The 19,049-nt window shown below is 43.5% G+C and overlaps 1 protein-coding gene across 1 annotated transcript; it reads right to left on the bottom strand.

Moving 5' to 3' along the window:
- Positions 1-10,451: 10,451 nt before the first annotated feature.
- Positions 10,452-18,677, bottom strand: LOC100735544 (eukaryotic translation initiation factor 1A, X-chromosomal-like). Its single transcript, XM_063227400.1, has one exon. The coding sequence runs from the start codon at positions 18,504-18,506 to the stop codon at positions 18,072-18,074; it is 435 nt and encodes a 144-aa protein (XP_063083470.1). The 5' UTR covers positions 18,507-18,677; the 3' UTR covers positions 10,452-18,071.
- Between the last annotated feature and the right edge of the window lie 372 nt (positions 18,678-19,049).

Here is a 19,049-nt window from a genome sequence, read left to right as displayed (position 1 = left end):
AGTCTCTTAAGTTCAATTTCAGCACACGTAAAGATAAGGACAGCTACTACGAAGAGAATGAGAGACATTATGGTAGTCATTGACTTCTCCAATGTCAGGTCTTGAAGACCTAAAAAGCCTTTATACTCCTGTAATGATCTGATTAGTTCTATAATGTTCAGTATGTATTCAATGTGTGTGAAGATGGGGACAACTATTTGGAAGAAAACTAGAGACAATGAGACAGACAGTGAAGATCTCCAGTGGACTTGCTTTGAAGTCCATATTTCTTTAAATTGTTTATGAACTGTTTTGTTCAATTTTAATATGTTTAATCTTACCCCTTTAAGATAAAAAACAAGTGTGTAGGACAAATATTACTAATTTTTTGTTGGATCACTGAGCAGAACTGTTGGCAGTGTCACTATTTGAATGTCACTTTGTATGCTTTAATTTTGTAACCTGAACAACTATTTCTAAGATGACAATATGTAACTTTAAAAAAAAGTCCTAGATCACCAGAGATCAGGACCTGATATCTTGGGAATGATCCTGATTGGTGCCTGTTGACATAAACAAATCTGCTTCCAAATCCTGGTTGTCGTTTCAGTGTTCCTGCTTGCTATTGCATCAACAACAGCAAATGGACTGACACACCTGCCTCCGGGACTGTGAGATGCGAAAGCATGCTGTTCCAGCCACACACGGCTGTGTTGTGTGGAAGCCTGAGCTGGGTAACTCAGGCTCCTTTTCCTTGACCTCGTTTCTGCGTTCTCTGGGAGCCCTCTGTTCTTTTTATGATGCAAGGATACATAAACGGCAGAGAATAAAGGGGCCACACTGATATGCAAGAAGGAGAACCGCAGGGCTTGGCGGGGCAGAGGTCCCTGGCTGGAACTGTGTGTGGACCTCAGCTATGAATGTGATTCAGTCACCAGGGCCCCTCTCTTCTTGTCACTCCAGAGCCTCTTGTGTCCAGTGATGATTCCTGTCATTATTCCCATCAGCTTTCCTTGTCTTTGCACTTTCTTGTCTCTTTCACCAACTTGGCGGTCCCACTTCCCCTGCCTGAGCTCCAGGTCTCTGACCCTGCATTTCCACCTGGCCCTTGTCTTCGTCCATCAGCTCAGCATCATCTTTCCCAGTGAACTGTGGCTCTGGGGTCCCAGTGGATGTTTCCAAGAGAGAATCTGATCGCCACCTGCCATCTAATGCTGCCCAGCCATTGGCTGCCTTTGTGTCATGTGACCCCTCTTAGGACACCACGGGTGTCCAGCTCCATGATGAGCAGTCTTGGTATGTGGACACAGCCAGGGTTGGGGTATTTTATTCCTGCAAGAGCCATGTGCAGCTTGGATCTTGTCCCAGAGCAGATTCATTGACTGGAATTACGTACGGGTGGGTGCTCACATTAGGCATAAGATCTGGTTCCCCAGTAGGACACTGCTCTGTAAAATACAAGGTTTGAATCCAGATCTTTCATGGTTTCACATCTCACATGTTCATTTTGTTAGGAGGTGTCAGGGTGGTGAGAGAGAAGCAAGAACCTCTTGTCTGTGCCAGGAGCTGGTGGCATGAAGACCAGTACCTGTGAGTTCTGGGGTCCTGAGTCACCTGCTGTGGCAAACCAGCTCCTGCAGGTCACACAGCTCTAGGGTTTCTCTTTGGCAGATAATGAGCCACTGCTAAGTGCGAGAGAGTCCACTTTAGCTAGTCCCCACCTCACCCTAGGCAAGAGCAATTTCCACCACAGGCACAGACAGTCACCAAGGGCACAAGGAAACTTATCTCCGGCTAATTAGAAAAACATCTGGTGATCAGAGATATGGACAATTTACAGGAGCTAAGCCTCTCAGCACAATGCCCGCCAACTGCTGCTGGAGGAGGTTTCCCTCGATGGCAAAGCAGCCTACCTACATTGGCCGTGTTCTCAGAGAACTGAGCCCTCCAGCCCTTTTGATTTTTTCTTTTGCGAAAATCTCAAGGAAAGAAGCCACTTGGGGCTGCTCAGAGAGCAAAGCAGGTGGGGAGGCTCTAAAGGGAACAGTGTGCTGGTGCCAATAGTGCCTTGAGGGCTGTGCCAAGAGGCTGCCACACCCTGGCCTCCTCCCTGCACTTCGACAGCCCCTCCTTAAGGGTGGACCCAGATCTTTCTGTCTACCTTTCCTACCCTAAAGTTCTGGATCGGTCTCTCCCACTGGGTAGACTTTGAAAGCTGGGAGAGCGTTTTGTCTCCAAGCCCTCCTATTTCCCACGGTCAGCACCCCTTCTGAGTGCCTGCCTGCCGCCTCCTCCGCTCCTGACCTCAAATTTCAGAGGAGACGCACACGCCAGTCACCGCTCCCACCCAGCAACCCCTGAACCTTGAAACCCAGCACCCTGATGCCCATTTGTTCTACAGGTTACCTGGAGCCCTGAGGGCTGTAGTTGTGTGTGTGGAGGTGGCTATGGCAGAAACAACCTAAACAAACAGTTTCTGTGGGTTCTGGGCTGAATTACAGAAAGGGGCGGAAGCCTGGTATATGGCACTGGAGCAATTTCTGGCTGTGTAGGAAACCCTGCAGCAGGTGGACTTTATCACTAGCTCTGTTTTAGTGATAGTAACAACAGCACATCTGCTAAAGGGCTAAGTTGAAGGCCTTTTGGAATGGCACAAAATCCGACTATGCACAAGTGGCACACATCCTTGCAGCAGGCAGCGTGGATTCTATTTGCTAACCCTGTAGTAAGTGCCATGCAGGACATTCTGAGGCCTGTGTCCTTCTAAACTACTACACCACCTCCAGCGACTGAACAAACAGCTAAACTGGATACAGTGCTGGAAGGGAGACCGAGCCAAAGATGCTTGGAACACCAATAGCACCCGTGAGGAATGGATTTCAGTGACAATGCAGATGGTATCTGGCCAGGGAGTGAAGAAGGGGTAAGCAGCCTATGGGCTGCACCAAGAGCAGAATGGATGATGGGGGCTTCTGCATGGCTGGGCAATCTTGGTAGATGGCACGATGGGAAAAGGAGCACTGGCAGGTGCTTGCTAGAGGGGACCACAGATGTGGAGGGTGATGTACGCAGTCATACAGAATGAATTGGGCTACTAACAGTCTTCTCTGTGGTCGCCCACAGCCTGCTAAAGTCTCCCAGGTAAGGAAGAGGCGATGGCTTTACAGATGTAGAAGCTATTTGTCCCTAGACATTTGGAGAAGTCACTCACTGACTGCACCTGAAGTCTGGACACAGAGGGACCCACAAGGGCAAGGAGGATGGTAAAGGCTGAGGGCATTCCCATTTAGGTGTTCTATTTCACATGCTGTACGGGCATGAGAGGCCTTCCCTGGCTATGGGTGTGAAGGATGGATGGACTAGCTGGACAGGTGCACAAGGCAACACAGATTATAGCAGGCCTGTATCTTTGAGTGAGGCCTGGGAGTGTGCACGTGGCTGTGTGGATACTGCCATGGGTCTCATGCGAGCATTTCCCAGCAGACAGACCACTGGGGAAGCCACCGATCAGGAGTTAATTTGTTAGTGTTATGTGTGGCGTCCAAGGAGAAGTCACAGTGACAGGACTCATTTCACCAAAACTGATGTGCAAAGGTGGGAGGAGGACAATCAAGTACACTGGTACTGTCGCCTGCTTTTACAACCCCACAGGGACTGGCTTAATTAAAAGGAAAAATGAGTTTTAAACAAAAGTTAAAAGTTTAAATGAAAACACCGTTTGGGTAGACAAGAAGTCATAAATTTGTTGAATCAAACACCCAGAGCCGGGATGGGGTCACTTCATTGGCCAGGGAGGTCCTGAGACCCCCATGTTTTAAGGCTTTGAGACTGCAGTTGGTTGTGCCCCGGAAATGGATGGAAAGTCCCTATTTCTGAAGATGCCACACATTTTTACTGCTGGACATGAAGAAATCAAGCTGAGAGTAAGCGGGAAACATTGTCCTTATTGGCTAGAGGGTGCTATGCAGGGTATTGGGGGGGGAGATTGTCACCAATGGTCCAATGGCTGTGGGTTTCATGTGTTGTACCACAGTATACCAGGCAGGATGTGCCTACTGGTGCTGAGGTGGTACAACCGGTCTGGGTGCAGCTAATCTCTTTCCAGTAGGACTTTAAGCCCGTTTCATGTCAGAGATCTGCATGTGGTTCTATCAGCCAGGACAAACTCCTGCAACTGGCAAAATCATAGGCCCCTGTGCGGGAAGCCATTGCTGCTGCTTCATCAAGTGATACGATGTACCAGGGAAAGGGCTGTCCAGATTTGGTGATTGTGCCACGGCTGGGGAAATTTCTTCTTGCAGTGAGCAGTGACTATGGTGGCAGTGCTAAAAGTCTGCCTGTTGTGTACGTGGTCAATTCCCCCTTCTAGTAAACCATGCCCTAGAATATGTGGGCTTGTTCCTCCAAAGATGGAGGCCCGTCTTGAATAACATAGGTGAAAGGCATAGCTTGGTGGTCCTGGTCCTGAGATAAAGCTTTAGCAAAAGTCAGTATGTAGGTGAATTCTGCCTCATGCACGCTGCGTGGCGGGGCAGTGAGTTGGATGGCAGGGAACACGGCCCATCATACATGTCCGACCTCTTGTGTCTGGAAAGGAATAATGAAATGAACAGTTCCCTCCCTTGGTGTCTGATGACTACCCTATGAATGCCATGTAAACACCATGAGGGCGTGGAATACAGAATGACTTGGAGACAAAATGCCACCTACCAGTCCCTTGTGGGCACAGGGTGGCTATGTCAGGCTCATTTGTGGCCATACTTGCCTTAGAGCTGAACTGGCTGGTGCACACCAGGGTCGTCTTTTCTGGCTGGCTGCATTTATGACATCTTGTCTGTAGGTCTCAGAAACCCGCTGGCACTGAGGACCCCCGTCCCTGTTGACAGACATGATGATAATTCCCTCCCCCTATTTGTGCCTCAAGCAGGGGCCCCAAACTCTTTAGCTTGAGTATAGGTTCTTGCCAACTGTACTGCCAAGCTACTAACTGTACACCTGAGGGCACCTTCCTGCTGAACCAGGAAACAGCACAAAGACCAGCGCTGGAAAACCGGATGGCCCTGGGCACGCGTCCTGCTACCCGTGGAGGCACCAAGGCACTCACTGACACAACCTGCGGCTGCTATTCTTTTCTACATAAATTTTTCAGTGGCTTTTTCTAGTCCCGTGGGGAAAAAATCTGATGGTATTTTAACCTGAATGTCATTAAAGCCATAGATTATTGTTTGTCATATGGCCATTTTGATACTGATTTTGCATATCCAAAAACTAATCCTAGAAAGCAAATGTCTTCTAATGTCATCTTCAATCTCTTTTTTTTTTTCCAGGTATTTTTACTTCCTTGCTTAACTTCTAGCTACTTTTTGCAGCTACTATGAAATGACTGTTTTTTCTGATTTCTGTCTCAGTGGGTACATTATTGGTGCAGAGGAATGCTATTTATTTTTTAGTGTTTATTTCAAATACTGTCACTGTTTCATAGTTTTAAGAATATTCTGATGGAGTTTTATGCATTCTCTATGCAAAGGATTACATTCTCTGAAAGAAGGATAATTTGGTTTCTTCCTGTCCTATTTAAATCCCTATTATTTCTTGTGTTTCCTAATTGCTCTGGCTAGGTTTTGAGTACTAAATTGAACAATAGTGATGAAAGCAGATACGTTTATCTTGTTCTTGATATTAGTGGGGACACCAAACATATCTTTAATTCCCCTCATGTAGTATGATGCTGGCAGTGGATTTGTTGTAAATGGCTTTCACTATTTTAAGGTAAGGTCCTTCTACACCATTAGTCCAGTGCCATGCTGTTTTTATCTCAGTAGCTTTGTAGGGTAACTATAAACTGGGGATTGTGATGCCCCCTGCCTTGCCCTTGTTGCCAAGAACAGCTTTTGCTACTCTAGGTCTCTTCTGGTTCTATGTGAATTTTAGGATTGTTTTCTCTGTTTCTGAGGTATGCTCTTGGTATGCTATTGGTGAGGTATGCTATTGTTATTTTGATTGAGATTGTATTAAACCAGTGTAACAGTTTTGGAAGTATGGTCATTTTTATAATCTTTGTTCTACTTATCCAGGAACAGGGGATAGCTTTCATCATCTGATATCCTCTTCAATCTCCTTTTTCAGAGTACTATCGTTTTCAGTGCAGAGGTCTTTCACTTCCTTTGATTCCTAATTATTTCATTCTTCTTGATGCTCTTGTGAAAGGAGTTGTTTTCATACCTTGTCTTGGCCCCAGTCGATTATGTGATGAAAGCTGTACAAATTGTGAGCTAAATAAAACTCTCCCCCTTTAACTTTGGGTGTTAAGTATTTTTTCCCAGAAATGACAGAAAAGTAATTAAGACAAAGAATTGGTCTATTTAATTTTTCAAAGAATCAACTCTTTGATTCATTGATTCTTTCTATTATTTTCTTAGTCTTGTTGCATTAATTTCTGCTCTGATCTTTATAATGTCCTCCCTCATAGATGCTTTACAGTTCAATTTACCCTTTTTTTCCCCCTAGAAGCTTGAGGTTCAACATTAGGCTCTTTATTTGAGCTTGCTTGGTTTTTCAGATGTGGAAACTCACTGATACAAATTTCCCTCAGAGGACTGCTTTTTTCATGCCCCATAAGTTCTAATATGTTGTATTCGCCTGATTGTTTTTTTTTTTTTTAATTTTTGCACTGGGGATCAAACTTCAACCTCATGCCTACCAGCAGGTGCTTATGCCACTGAGCTAAATCCCTGTCCCTCCCCAACTGTTTATTATAGAAATTGTCTGACTTTTTGTTTAATTTAATATGTGACCATTGGTTGTTCAGCAGGATGTTATTTAATTTCCATATGTTTATGCAATTTTCAGTTTGTCACTGATTTCCAACTTAATTGCACTATGAGATGATGATATATATGTATGGACAACTTCATTTATTTGTATTTACTGAAGCATGTTCTATGAGCTAGTATGTGGTCTAGCTTGGAATAAGTCCCATGTGATGCTGAGAAGAACATACATGCTGATGTGAGATGGAATAATCTGTAGGTGTCTATTAAGTCCATTTGTTCAACGGTTTGGTTCACTTCTAATGTTTGTTGATTTTTTGTCTAGTTGATCTTTTTGTGACAGTGGGTATACTGAGGTTCCTTCTTACAACTGTATCAGTGCTTATCTGATTTTTCATATCCATTACTTCTGCACCAATTTTCAATAGATTTTTCCCATGAATAGGTGTTGGGTTTTGTAAAAAGCTTCTTTTGGCATGTACAGACATGTGGCCATGTCATATGTATCCTACCTTCTGCTGATGCAGTGCGTTACTTCATGGATCCATGAATGTTGAGCCATTTTGCATCCCTTGTTTCCAATAGGGAAACACCTGACCCTGAATGTTACTGCCACTGACAAGTCTGTAACTCTTACATTTGACAGTTGCCTCATTATCTTGTTTCTCAGTCCTAAACCATAAGGACTACTCCAGACAGTAGCCCTGCTCTTTTTTGTCTCCCCCCAACCCCATCAGCCCCCTCACTCAGTCAGGCCACCCAACCCAAACCAGCAGTTCAACACGTGCATCAGAGGAACTAAAAACACAGTCCCCAATGTAGGTGACACTCCAGGATGTACGACCCCTAAAAACCTCATTGACTTAGCCCTCACTGGCTTAGCCCTAACTCAGCCTGTGGAGCTCACCACTTCATGCAGAGATGCATGGTGGTTACTGGTTATGGCGGTGGTCTAACATGGTGGAAGGCCAAAGCAGAAGCCTACCACTTCCTGCTTCTTCCTCAGCCTTAATTATGATAGAGTTATTTCCAAAAGATGAAAAATATTAACAAAAGATGAGAAATATAAAATAAAAAGCGGCCTTTATTCTGAGAACATGGAGAGAGATGACCGGCACCCCCACCGCTGGCGTCCGGTGATCTCTCCGGCGGACACGTGGCTGGGGGCCTGTAAATAGCCTCGGTTTGGGGTGAAACCTAAGGCGGGCATTAGGGATACACAGGTAGCCCATTGGTCCTAGGTTTGGCGCCATATGTAAATTCCCAGGGGCGGGAAGATGGCTTCACAGGTAACTTCCTAGGGGCAGGGCAAGATGGGGCTTCCTGCTTCCGGTTGTGGCTTTCCTGGCTACAGTGTCCTGTCTGGGCCAAAACCTTTCAAATTACAACTCCCCTTCCTGTCTGCGTGTGAAGAAGACTCCAATCAGCTCCTTGCGCATCATCAATGGCCGCCTGAGCCCCACTCTCGCTCAAAGGTTACATTTGTCCCATATTCCATATTCCGGTCGAAGGAGACGGCCTAGCCATCATGGGTTGTGTGCTTCTTCCCATTGTCCTCATCTCAATAGACCTGTTCTTTTTGTACTTTTACTTCTCTATTGTGCTAGAAAACTCTTTCAGTTATGTAACCAATCTCTCTGCTGAACACTTCCAATGGCTGGACTGGAACGTGTGCCCTAGTCGGAACGGTTATTCCCTTCACAGCTGCTGAGTTCAGTCTCCTGATCCTTCTCGTGCAATGCCACTCAGTAAATCAGCCCCCATGTTCCTTGGACCCTACTAGCTGCCTGGATGCAACTGGGGTCCACCAGGGGTCCCAGATGAATTTATAGCTCAAATCCAAGTAGCTCCAGGATTTGAAAGTTCACTGTTCTGGTGAGTCACTAGCGACAAAAATATAAACTGTTCTATCATGAACAAGGTTTATAAGTGACACCGTGGATGCTATTAAGGAAATAGCTGAACAATTTGGGCCCACCAGCCAGATGACCTGGGAAAACACTCACTCTGGATACGATTCTAGCAGAAAAAAATGGTGTCTGCGTTATGCTAAGAACCCAATGCTGTCCCTTTATCCCAAACAACACTGCTCCTGATGGCACAATTACCAAGGCCCTCCAATGCCTGACAATCCTGTCAAAAAACTAGCCAAGTTATTAGACTCCTTTATCAGTTTACCAGGAAAATGGCTTGACAAAGAAAAGGACTTCATGGTCATCATACTAACTTCCATGTTGAAATTCTCCTTCTTATGGTTGCTATATAATCCCATGGTGATTCCCCCCAAAGTCCCTGAGCAGCATCAAGATGGGGAAATGAAGCAGAAATCCTCAGCTAACTGAAGCCATTCTGTTCAGTAAAGATGCAGGCAGGGGCTGGGGAATATAGCTCAGTGGCATAAATGCCTGCCTGGCAAGGGTGAGGTTATGAGTTTGATCCCTGGTACAAAACAAAACAAATCAAAAAAACAACTGAAGGCAATCTGTCCTCTGTCACTGAACTCAAAATGAATCATATGATTTGTTATCAGATTGAAACTGCTGTGAATGTGCTTCAAATAACTTGGCTATGTGTAATGCTCACTGTCATGACTTTCAGCTAAAGCTTATCTCTTTCTGTTTGCCCTAAGACAGACAAGCACTCTGTAATCATTGCCTACAATTTTGTGGATTACTTTGGGGTCTGCTAGCATCAGTAAAATTTTCTTTCTTCTCAGCTCCTAGCTATTATGGACTCAATTTTCACTGCAACACAAGAAGGGATGCAGTGAGAGCACTGTACAATTGGAGATTGAGAGAAGTTGTGAGGTCAAACCTGTTAATAATGCTGATACTGAGCTTGTGTTTGAATCCTCTCTATGTAGTTTCGGTGAGTTACCCTGCAATGCCCATGAAAGATACTATTTAGATTAAGGCACTGGTTAGTTCTTATTCTGCTTTTTGCATATATAGACAATATGTATATATATGTATTTGTATATATATAAAAGAAAGGGTAAAGCCAATCAACCTCCCCCAGTGAGCATCCTCTTATTTATATTGTGGTCTGAATTCAACTGGTGTGCTGTCCCCCTTACATTCCCAAGTGGAAGAGCTTCAATCTGTGTGTGTGTGTGGCCTGTACCGAATGCTCGTTCTGGCTTTTCCCTCCACCTCTGCATTCCATAAAGCATCACTGTGTCTTCTCCTTTATCAACCAACTGCCTGTTCCCACAACTCAATGAGCAGGCTCACCTTCTAGGGATTGCTTTCTGGCTGGCCAGTGAATGAAGGGTCCAGAGGGTCCAGGTGGACCCTCCTCTCTGAAAGCAGCACTTTCCTTAGTTTCCGTTTTGCTCCTGTGGGCATGCTAGCTGGGCTTTTGCCTTTGTCTTGTGATGGGACATTTTCAATTGAGTTGGTGTGGAGGAGGAGGAAGAGGAGAAAGGGCCAGTATCTAGTCTTTTCACTAATTTCTGGTAAGTCTTTCTCAATCTTTACTCCCTTCACTCCATGATAATCTCTGAGACTGGCATCTGGATTCACTTTGTGCAAGGCTCCTGAGAGTGTGCTGGATCATGCTCTCTAACTAAGCTGCTTGCTGTGACACAGACGGCTCCTGAGGTTCTTGGGGTGAAGGGCCATGAGAGGATAAGAAAAATAGCGACAAAGCTGAGGTCAAGAGGAGCCCTTATCCCCGAGATGGGAGGAAAGAACTGCTCAATCACTGTAGCATGTTTATTTATACCCTCCAAAGAAGAATGCCAATTTTAACCCTGCTGCTTTGCAATCTGTCTGCCTGGTAGACCTGGGTCCCTTGCTTTCTTGGTCCTGGAACACTTGTTAAGTGGCTTGCTTTGAGCTCTGTGTGTTTTCAGGGCCGGTCTTGCTTTAGCCCCACACATGTGATCAATCTCCAGCTTCAATGGCTCCCTCCATATCCCTCTTTTTCATTTTGTTGTAGCACAGGATGGGTGGTCAGTTAAAGCTGGAGGAGTTGTGTTTGAAGAACTCTGTAGAAGACCTTTTTATTTTAAGAGCAGTCCAAGGATTTTAAGTCCATGCCTTCCACAGCTGAAACCCTGTGCAGTCCATTAATCCATAACAGCAGACAGCTATCAGTGTAGCTGGCAATTGTCAGAAGGGGTTATTGATTTGAGTTTCTTTTATAACATTGCTTTAGCATTGTTTTGTATACCCCTAGTAGTTGTACGTTTTCTTCAAGATGTTCAATACTAAGTTAAGGTGAGACTTGTTTTAAAAACAATCAGTATTTTTTTTAATCTATCAAGGTCAGTTAGGTCTTCTCAGGAAATGCCTTGGAACCACACATAGCACTTCTTCTTAGTTCTGGCTGTGTCAGCCATTTGGATGAGTCACGGCCACTGCTTGACCAAATTGCTTTCTATGAAAGCTGGGAGACTTTTTCTCCTGGTGACTCTCCTTAGGCACACCACACACTGATGATCATTCTTCTCTGTGGTCTCATAATCTTCTTGATCAGAAAATTAAGGACTCACTGAGTACAGGAAGTCAGAGCAGAGGTTCTCTTATGTTCTGGACCTCACTGACCTTGGAGGGCTAGGGCCAGAATATTGGCTATCCTCTTAGCCCATCTGCCTCTCTAATTTTTAGCCTCTAAACTTCAGTTATTGAACATCCAGAAGAAAAGACTGATAACAGCACAGTGTAGTAGAGGCAGCAAGTTTAACATTATTATCTTATCTAAATATCAAGCATCTTAGAGCATCAAATGAAACTATTTTCTACTGTCCATGGGTGTTTTTAACATTTGAATACCTGTAGAATGTTGTTACATATTTTACACAGAAAATCAGAAATCAGACCCACATAAAACATTATAGCATGACAATCATATGACATTTTGTAACACATCTGAATTTTCAGTTTGACATAAAATGTCTCCTTTCAGTCAGTCATCCATATCTAATACATAAGAAGCTTTTACCTAACTTGATTACCTTTAATGAGATGTACATCTAATTAGTTTTTGTTAAAGGCAGAGGTCTGAATCTGAAACAATATTCAGTCACCATAAACAATCCTTGTTTCCCATTTTGGAAAACCTGTATATCTGGAAGCATGAATACATTGATACACCATGAAGTTAATAACAATCTGTCATAGCCACACTGAAAACCTTTTATGGGCATCTTTAAATCAAAAACCTTATTGTTTCGTTTGACAATGACCAAGATGAACATATCACAATAATGTAACTAAAGTTAGGGTGTCTCCCATAAGGCTATGGAGATCACTGGGGCCTCTGTTCAATTGAAGTCCTATCCAATAACCTCTCCCTACCCTAAGGGATTTTTTTTAATCATCTTTTTTTTTTTTTTTTTTTTGTCTTTTTTGAGACAGTGTCTCACTATGCAGTTCAGGCTGGCCTTGAGCTCACTTTGTAGCCCAGGCTGGTCTCGAACTCCCAACAATACTCCCACCTCAGCCTCCCAAGTGCTGGGATTACAGGCATGAGCCACCATGGCTGGCTTTGTTTAATCATCTTAATAATTTTTAATGACTTAATAAAAAGCCAATCATAACATTTAACACATTGTTTTTGAACAATGAGAGACTCTCAAGTTACAATAAACAATGTACATTTACACAACCAATTTTAGCAACATTTTAACTGGGAACCCAGGTGAAAGCATGGTTTTTAAGTCTATTACCCAAATTAAACTTTGATTAAATGATCGAAAAATATAAAAAATATAAAAAAAGAAAAAGTTGTTTAGGTCAAACAAAAAAGGAACAGCTGTTTACAGAATGGACAAAAATGGACAGACAATCCGTACAGATTGGGACAGACATAGAAACAAACAGAGTTGTTAAGTGTCCACAAAATTTCTGTTTACACACTTTAATCACAACCTTTTGCTGAACCTTTCGCTTCTTACACCGTGGTCTTGGTGTTGGAACACCTGTCACCTCCAGCACCCCATATCCCCAGCACGTTTTTGAGGCGCTCTGTGCCCTTGGGCACTCCTGTACATGCCCTTGTGCTTTTGGCTCTGCACATGTGAATGATTACTAGCTTAGCTGACTCCCAACTGCTTAATAGATTGGACAAACAGATACAGGCAGACTGACAAACATCTTATACAACCAGTACACTCAAATATATCTTGGCCAAATTGAATTATAGTAATTTTTACAATTGTAGAATTTGTGACTACAAATAGACTAGTCAGATTTGTGGTGGATCACTTAGCAGAGTTCTCTTGTAAAAGAATCCAAAAAGGACAAAATCTTATGTATAATTAATATATATTTTTTGCCATAGGACTTAGTATACACTCTTATCATCTATCTGGACCTTTGGTTTTATTTTTGGGTACCATCTCCTGGGCATCCTGGGTTAATTAAGGTTGGTTCTAGCTTCATCCTGTCAGTTGTGTCGTGGTCTCTGAGGCATCTCTGTTGTAGGACTGAGCATCTGCTTCTTGAGAGGTGGAATCAGCTACTTCTCTGGTTTTGGGTCCATGATACAGCTGGATAATATGCACTGGCACCCACAAAGGTGGTTCAGCATTTCCTAGAAAAACGTAAGTACACCCTCGACCCCAAATTAGCACTGAGCTGGGTTCCTTCTATCATCTAGTATGAAGATCTTTCTGAAGGACCCTTCCTAGCTTCTTTCTTTTACCTGAATTGTCATCCCATTGTTGTAGTTCTACCCTTAGTAGGATTTAAAATTTTGATAGTATACACTGCCCAATTAAGTCTAGGTAAAATTCCCCTTTTGTTTTTGTAATTAAATTTTGAGCAAGAATAGTAATTTTTAGCCTGTATCTCGGTTAAATGGAATTGTCTGCACCATAATTATACCACTAATGAAACTGATATACTCCCCCCACCCCCAAAGGGGTTTCTCAAGGGCCTGTTTATAACTGGCCCCAGAAAATAAGGGAGTTTCAGCGCCCCGGATGAATCAGTACACTCCAGTGCTGAATCAATGCACCCCAGTGCTGACTACGGACCTAGAGGAGGGAGTTACATGAGGGCACACACAGCATTGTATCAATGAAATATTGAAGGACTGTAACTTGGGAAAGTTCACCACAGGCCAAATCATGGGATAGCACCTGACTAAAAAGATGAACCCTTGTGGAAGCACAGACCAAGTCAGTGGAGGGGGCTGGTCATTAGGATTTTCAAAAGCAAAAAGCAACTAGGAATCTGGATGCCAAAGAACACAAGAGCATCTTTTAAATCTAACACCAAATTGTATTGTTTTGTTTTTATTGTTTCTATTCTATCCTGTTCTGTTTGACTTTTACTATGTCTGAAGTTATCTGCAGCTATTTTGAAGACATCAAAAGTCAGTATGGTAACTATTGCTGATTTTGTAATGTTTTGAAGTCCTGTATCTCTTACACTGGTTTGTTTTGATTGGTTTTATTGTTTTATCCTCTATAAAATAAAATAAATCTAACAACAAGAACCAATTGGCACCCTCAGGGATCTGGGAAAGGACAGTCTATGTGTTGGTCACCTAGGTGGATGGGTGCTACCACCTCCTTTACTAATCTAAAATCCTGTACCAATCTTCACTCCAGTGAGTTTCTGGACTCTCAAAATTGGAGTGTCCCCAAATTGAAGAGTTACAAGAACTGTTAACACAGTGTAAGTAAACCTTGTGCCCTTGTCAATTATAGGTAACAGTCTTCTTCTAGCTTCAGATCTCAGAGGATGTCATCTCTGGTGAGGAAAAACAGTGGGGTCTCTGAGCTCTCTTTGCATTGGGGTAGCTCCTATTCCAACTGTGTCCTTTTCATAGCCTCTATTTCAGAATTTATTTTGATCTCCACTAGAGGGAGGCAACGTGCCTAAGGTGCATATATACTACAGTATTTAAACAAGATTAAAATCTCTCCCCAAAGAGGAGAACTGGGCTTTCAGGTATGATCAAAAAGGAATGAGAAGAGAAAGCCATCCAAATTACAGCCTAAAGGGTGTGAAAAGTAAAGAATCACTTCCTCACCAGTAACTTCTTTTACTGAGCTATGGTGGCTGGAAGGCCAGGGTTGAAGAGTAACTCAAAGCCGAGTTCCATGTTCAGCAAGAGGCTGAGTCTTTTCCCTCTACAGTCATGATTATCCAAGATTTCTCTGTGGAAGGGACAGCTTGGCCAGATGGAGAGTGCGAGGAGTGCCCCAGGGCCCTTCTGTCTTGTTGGATGTCTGCAGGCCTGACCCCTGGATGATTCATCCCTGGGGCTAGTCTTATTGTAGGCCGCTAAGTTAGATAGATGTACAGTCAGAGGGGAGCTGGGCTCTCAAAGTCAGGGCAAATTAAGACATCAGATTTGTGACTGGAGGTGCATCTGAAGAAACCAGGCCTTAACATAGGATGCAGTAGCCAGGCACAAAGTGCCTAAGGGACAAGCAGTAACTTGGAATTATACTATAATTAGCACCACCTTGCCCAGGAACTACAGCCTTGTATCAGTTGCCCAAGGTGAGGAACCAGAACATCCAGCCCCACCCCTTCCCCAAAATGCCATTGTTCTATGTACCCTTGTTACATGACCGACTTCCCTTCTGGATCACTATTAGCTAAGGAACTACACTTGCAATCCTCTAGGTTGATTGTAGTTTGACTCACATTGTGATTTTGCTGTCTAAATTCTTTTGTCCCAGTGCAACCCACTTCCAGGACATCCTTTCTCTCAGGAGCTGTCTCTCAGTAAACCTTTTCTACTTCTAGCCACTGTTAGCCTTTGCTTTGCTTTATCTCATCTTGCAGGCTGGGAGCTGTATTTCTCTTACATCATCTTGGAGGTTGTACTAAGATGATTGGAAGGAGGTAAAAGTTTGCTTATGTTTCATGACACCCTTAAGTACTCTGACTAAATTCTGGAGTGTGGCTCATTTCAGTAATCAAAAATTGTCATCCACTGTTTACTGGTTGCTTAAGCTGTTAAAAGGTGAGAGCATCGAAGACTCCGATGTGTTCATATCAGGTTTCATTGGTGGGAGGTTTTTATTTTTGCAGGCAGAGCTCCTTTGTTATATTCTCATTTCATATATGCTGCATTTGAACTTAAACTTAATTCTACACTGGTTGCTGAACTTGCTTGATTGGCTAGTTTGGTAGTTACAAGATGGCTTGTTTTATTTTAGACGGCTGTTTGGAATGGTTTTTTGAATCTCTCATTGCTGCTTTGCCACTCTCACTCACAGGTCTGTCAGGCCAGGGGACAGGTTTTGCAGTTGGCTTCTGTTGTAGATAGCTGTTATCACCGTCAGTAAATGGTAATATGCGTTTTATACAATTCTGAAAATCTTTTTTTCCTTTCCAGTTGGAAGTTCCTGAATCCTTAGATTTTGAGTGCTCATCTATAGGCATTGCTTTATAAATGACATACCCTACCCCTGGGTTAGACAAGGATCAGAATTCATGCTTATTCAGAAAGGAACACATGAGAGTTTTGGCTGATCCAGTGCCTGGGCAAGGGTTTTCTCCTGTGACCAGCAGGATCGACAGATGAAAATATGTAGTTGTTCAGGTCTCTTGGCCATTGGCTTAATATTTCACTGGCAACACTTCCCTTCTTAAAGACGGCTGTTCTAGCAGGAATCAAGTGTGGCCTGTGCTTTTAACATACCCTGGAGCTGGAAATGTGGGTTTTCAGAAGAAGTAGGTGTATGCACCGGAAAGGGTGGCTAGTCCAGCCCTACCTATCTTTTGGCTACTCTGCAGATGCCAGCCACCTGCTCTGGAGCAGGGAAACCTCAAGGAACACTTTGAGAGCATGTGAAAACCAAGTAGGGGTTAAAAGGGTCACCTCATTTTTTCCCTTGTTCTGCAGATGGAAAACTCAGTGTTAAATGCCCTTATTTCTTTGGAGTGTATTTTAAGCACTGGAAATTGTTTGACCTTTACACTCTTGAGGAAGAGCTGTTCAATATTGTTCTGCACCCTGCATGGTCTGCCTATCCCCCAGAGGTAAAAGGGAATGCAGAGGAAATGCTGATTGTGGTACTGTTTTATAGTGGCGATGTACTGTAAGACAGAGGAAGGTCAGAGGGGTCTTACGTTTGGGCTTTCTCCGCATTGAGACAATCCTGACTTGTGTTTGCACTACAGATGTGGGGCCACTGGAAAACCAAATGCTTGTAGACCTTGGGGCACAGTTTGATGTATTTACCATTACTGAGCCTAAGTCTCCCTACATTAAGGATAAGACTTTCAAAGCAACCCTAAATGAGGTCTCTACCGGGCTGTATCCACCTCTGATTTTGTTCAAGCTCTAGGGCAATATCCCTCACAGGAGGTGGGTGGAGAATTCAGACCTACCTGTGCCCAAGTGTCCTTCAATTTCAGTGGCCTCAACCAGGTCAAGTAAGATCTGGGATCATTTTCAGACAATCTTGATAAATACACTGAGTTCTTTAGGGGATTTACTCAGACCTATGAATTGAACTGGAAAGATGTAATTGCTCTTAGGTCAAAATTGATTTCTAGTGCAAAACAAGCGGCAGTACAGGTTGCTATTACATTTGGAGATGAATATCATTTTAAAAAAGAGAGCCAAGCATGATGGCACACGCCTATAATCCCAGCACTCGGGAGGCTGAGGCAGGAGAACTGTTGCAAGTTCAAGAACAACCAGGGCTGTAAAGTGAGCTCCAGACCAGCCTGAACTGCACAGTGAGATCCTGTCTCTAAAAGACCAAAAACAAATGAAAAACCAAAAACACAACCAGAAGAAAGACAGCAAGGGGAATAGGCAGTTCCCACTGGACCTAAGGCAATTTCCGTACAAGATTCCTACTTGCTTTCATAGATGAAAAAGTGTTTTTCCTTCTGACCCTCATCACAAGAGATCTCTGTTTACTGCTGACCTACAAGAAAAGTTCTGAATAATCTATTTATAGTTACAAACCTAAAAACTGTAAAGGGTTGTTGCAGTTCAATTTGGGCAGTAGGTCTGAGAGCACCCTGACTTAAAATAATTGTTTTTGTGTTTATATATTTGTCCATTCGTCTTTCAAAATTTTTTAAAATTCAAAACATCCATTTCTTACTTGAAGTGGGCGAAACAGGAAAGGCAGTAATGCATTATTTTTTGAAATACAAGTGGTCTTCTATCTGTAAGCTCTAGCACATCAATAGAACAAAATGGGTTTAAAATTTCACTTAAGATAATTTATCATTAGCATTTTTTACAGAAAAAATACTTTGGAACCAAATCAAGACTGCGTTAATAAATTACAATCATGCTAATGAAAACTTCCTGGAGGGTTACAGCCAAAATCCAAACGGTAGGGCTATCTTCCAAAAAACTGAAACATAAAATGCTGGGTTCAATTTAGATATCGTCAATGTCTTCATCATTATCTCCAATGTCATCGAACTGAATTTCATCATCATCTCCGGGACCAAATGTATCAGTTTCATTGATCTTAGCATGCTCAGGAAGCTCGCCATACGCTTTTAGACTTCTCGCTTCGTCCGCATTGTACTTAAGAATCACATCAGCTTTGTTATCCTGGTAATCTCGGAGACCAATCAGTATGATGTCTGAGGTATTTATCCAAACCTTTTTCCTCAGTTTCCCCCGGATGTGACATAACCTCTTCACACCATCGAAACACATTGCTTCTAATCGTCCGTTTCCCAACATCTTGATTACCTGAGCATATTCTTGCCCGTCCTCTTTGAACACCAATTCTCTTTTTTCAGATTCGTTCTCATTCTTACCTCTGCGTCTGTTTTTACCTCCTTTACCTTTATTCTTGGGCATGGCGGTAAGGACAGCGGAACGGCTTCTCGGACTTCTTGCCCAGGAGGCTGCAGCACCTCTGAGGGCGAGACCAGCGCAGCGAAAGACGGCGCCGTGCAGACCAGCGCTGGAGGGTGAGCAGCGTGCACACACAAGCCTGGCGACCTCGTTCTACCCAGAAACGCTTGCGCAGCAGCCAATGGCGGGAAGGCTGTTGCGTAGTTTTTCCCCGCCCTCCCCACCGCGTTAGCACCGCCCTTCCTCGCTTTGGCTCGGCGGCGCGGCGCAGGCGCAAGCGTGGCCGACTGAGCCTTGGTGTCGGAGGCCAGCGAGAGGCATTCTGGGAGGATTGGCTGCGGCTGAAGGGATCTCAGCGGGAGGGGTGCAGAGAGAATGGGCCATCTGCTTTTTTGTGTGTTAGAATGGGCCGTCTGCTTTTTTGTGTGTTAGTAACTGGTTAAGAAAAATACTTTTTTTTTTTTTTTAGCTCAACGATTTCTTTTTGTTTTTTTGCTTCTTTTGAGATTTCCGTGGAAAAAAACATTTATATAGGTTTTCTAGATT

The sequence above is a fragment of the Cavia porcellus genome, unplaced genomic scaffold, assembly GCF_034190915.1.
Source record: "Cavia porcellus strain 051 isolate PalLab524CR breed Dunkin Hartley unplaced genomic scaffold, mCavPor4.1 scaffold_17, whole genome shotgun sequence".
In the NCBI taxonomy this organism is placed as follows: Eukaryota; Metazoa; Chordata; class Mammalia; order Rodentia; family Caviidae; genus Cavia; species Cavia porcellus.
The sequence above is the reverse complement of the archived record's forward strand: the minus strand, read 5'-3'. Positions and strand labels throughout refer to the sequence as shown.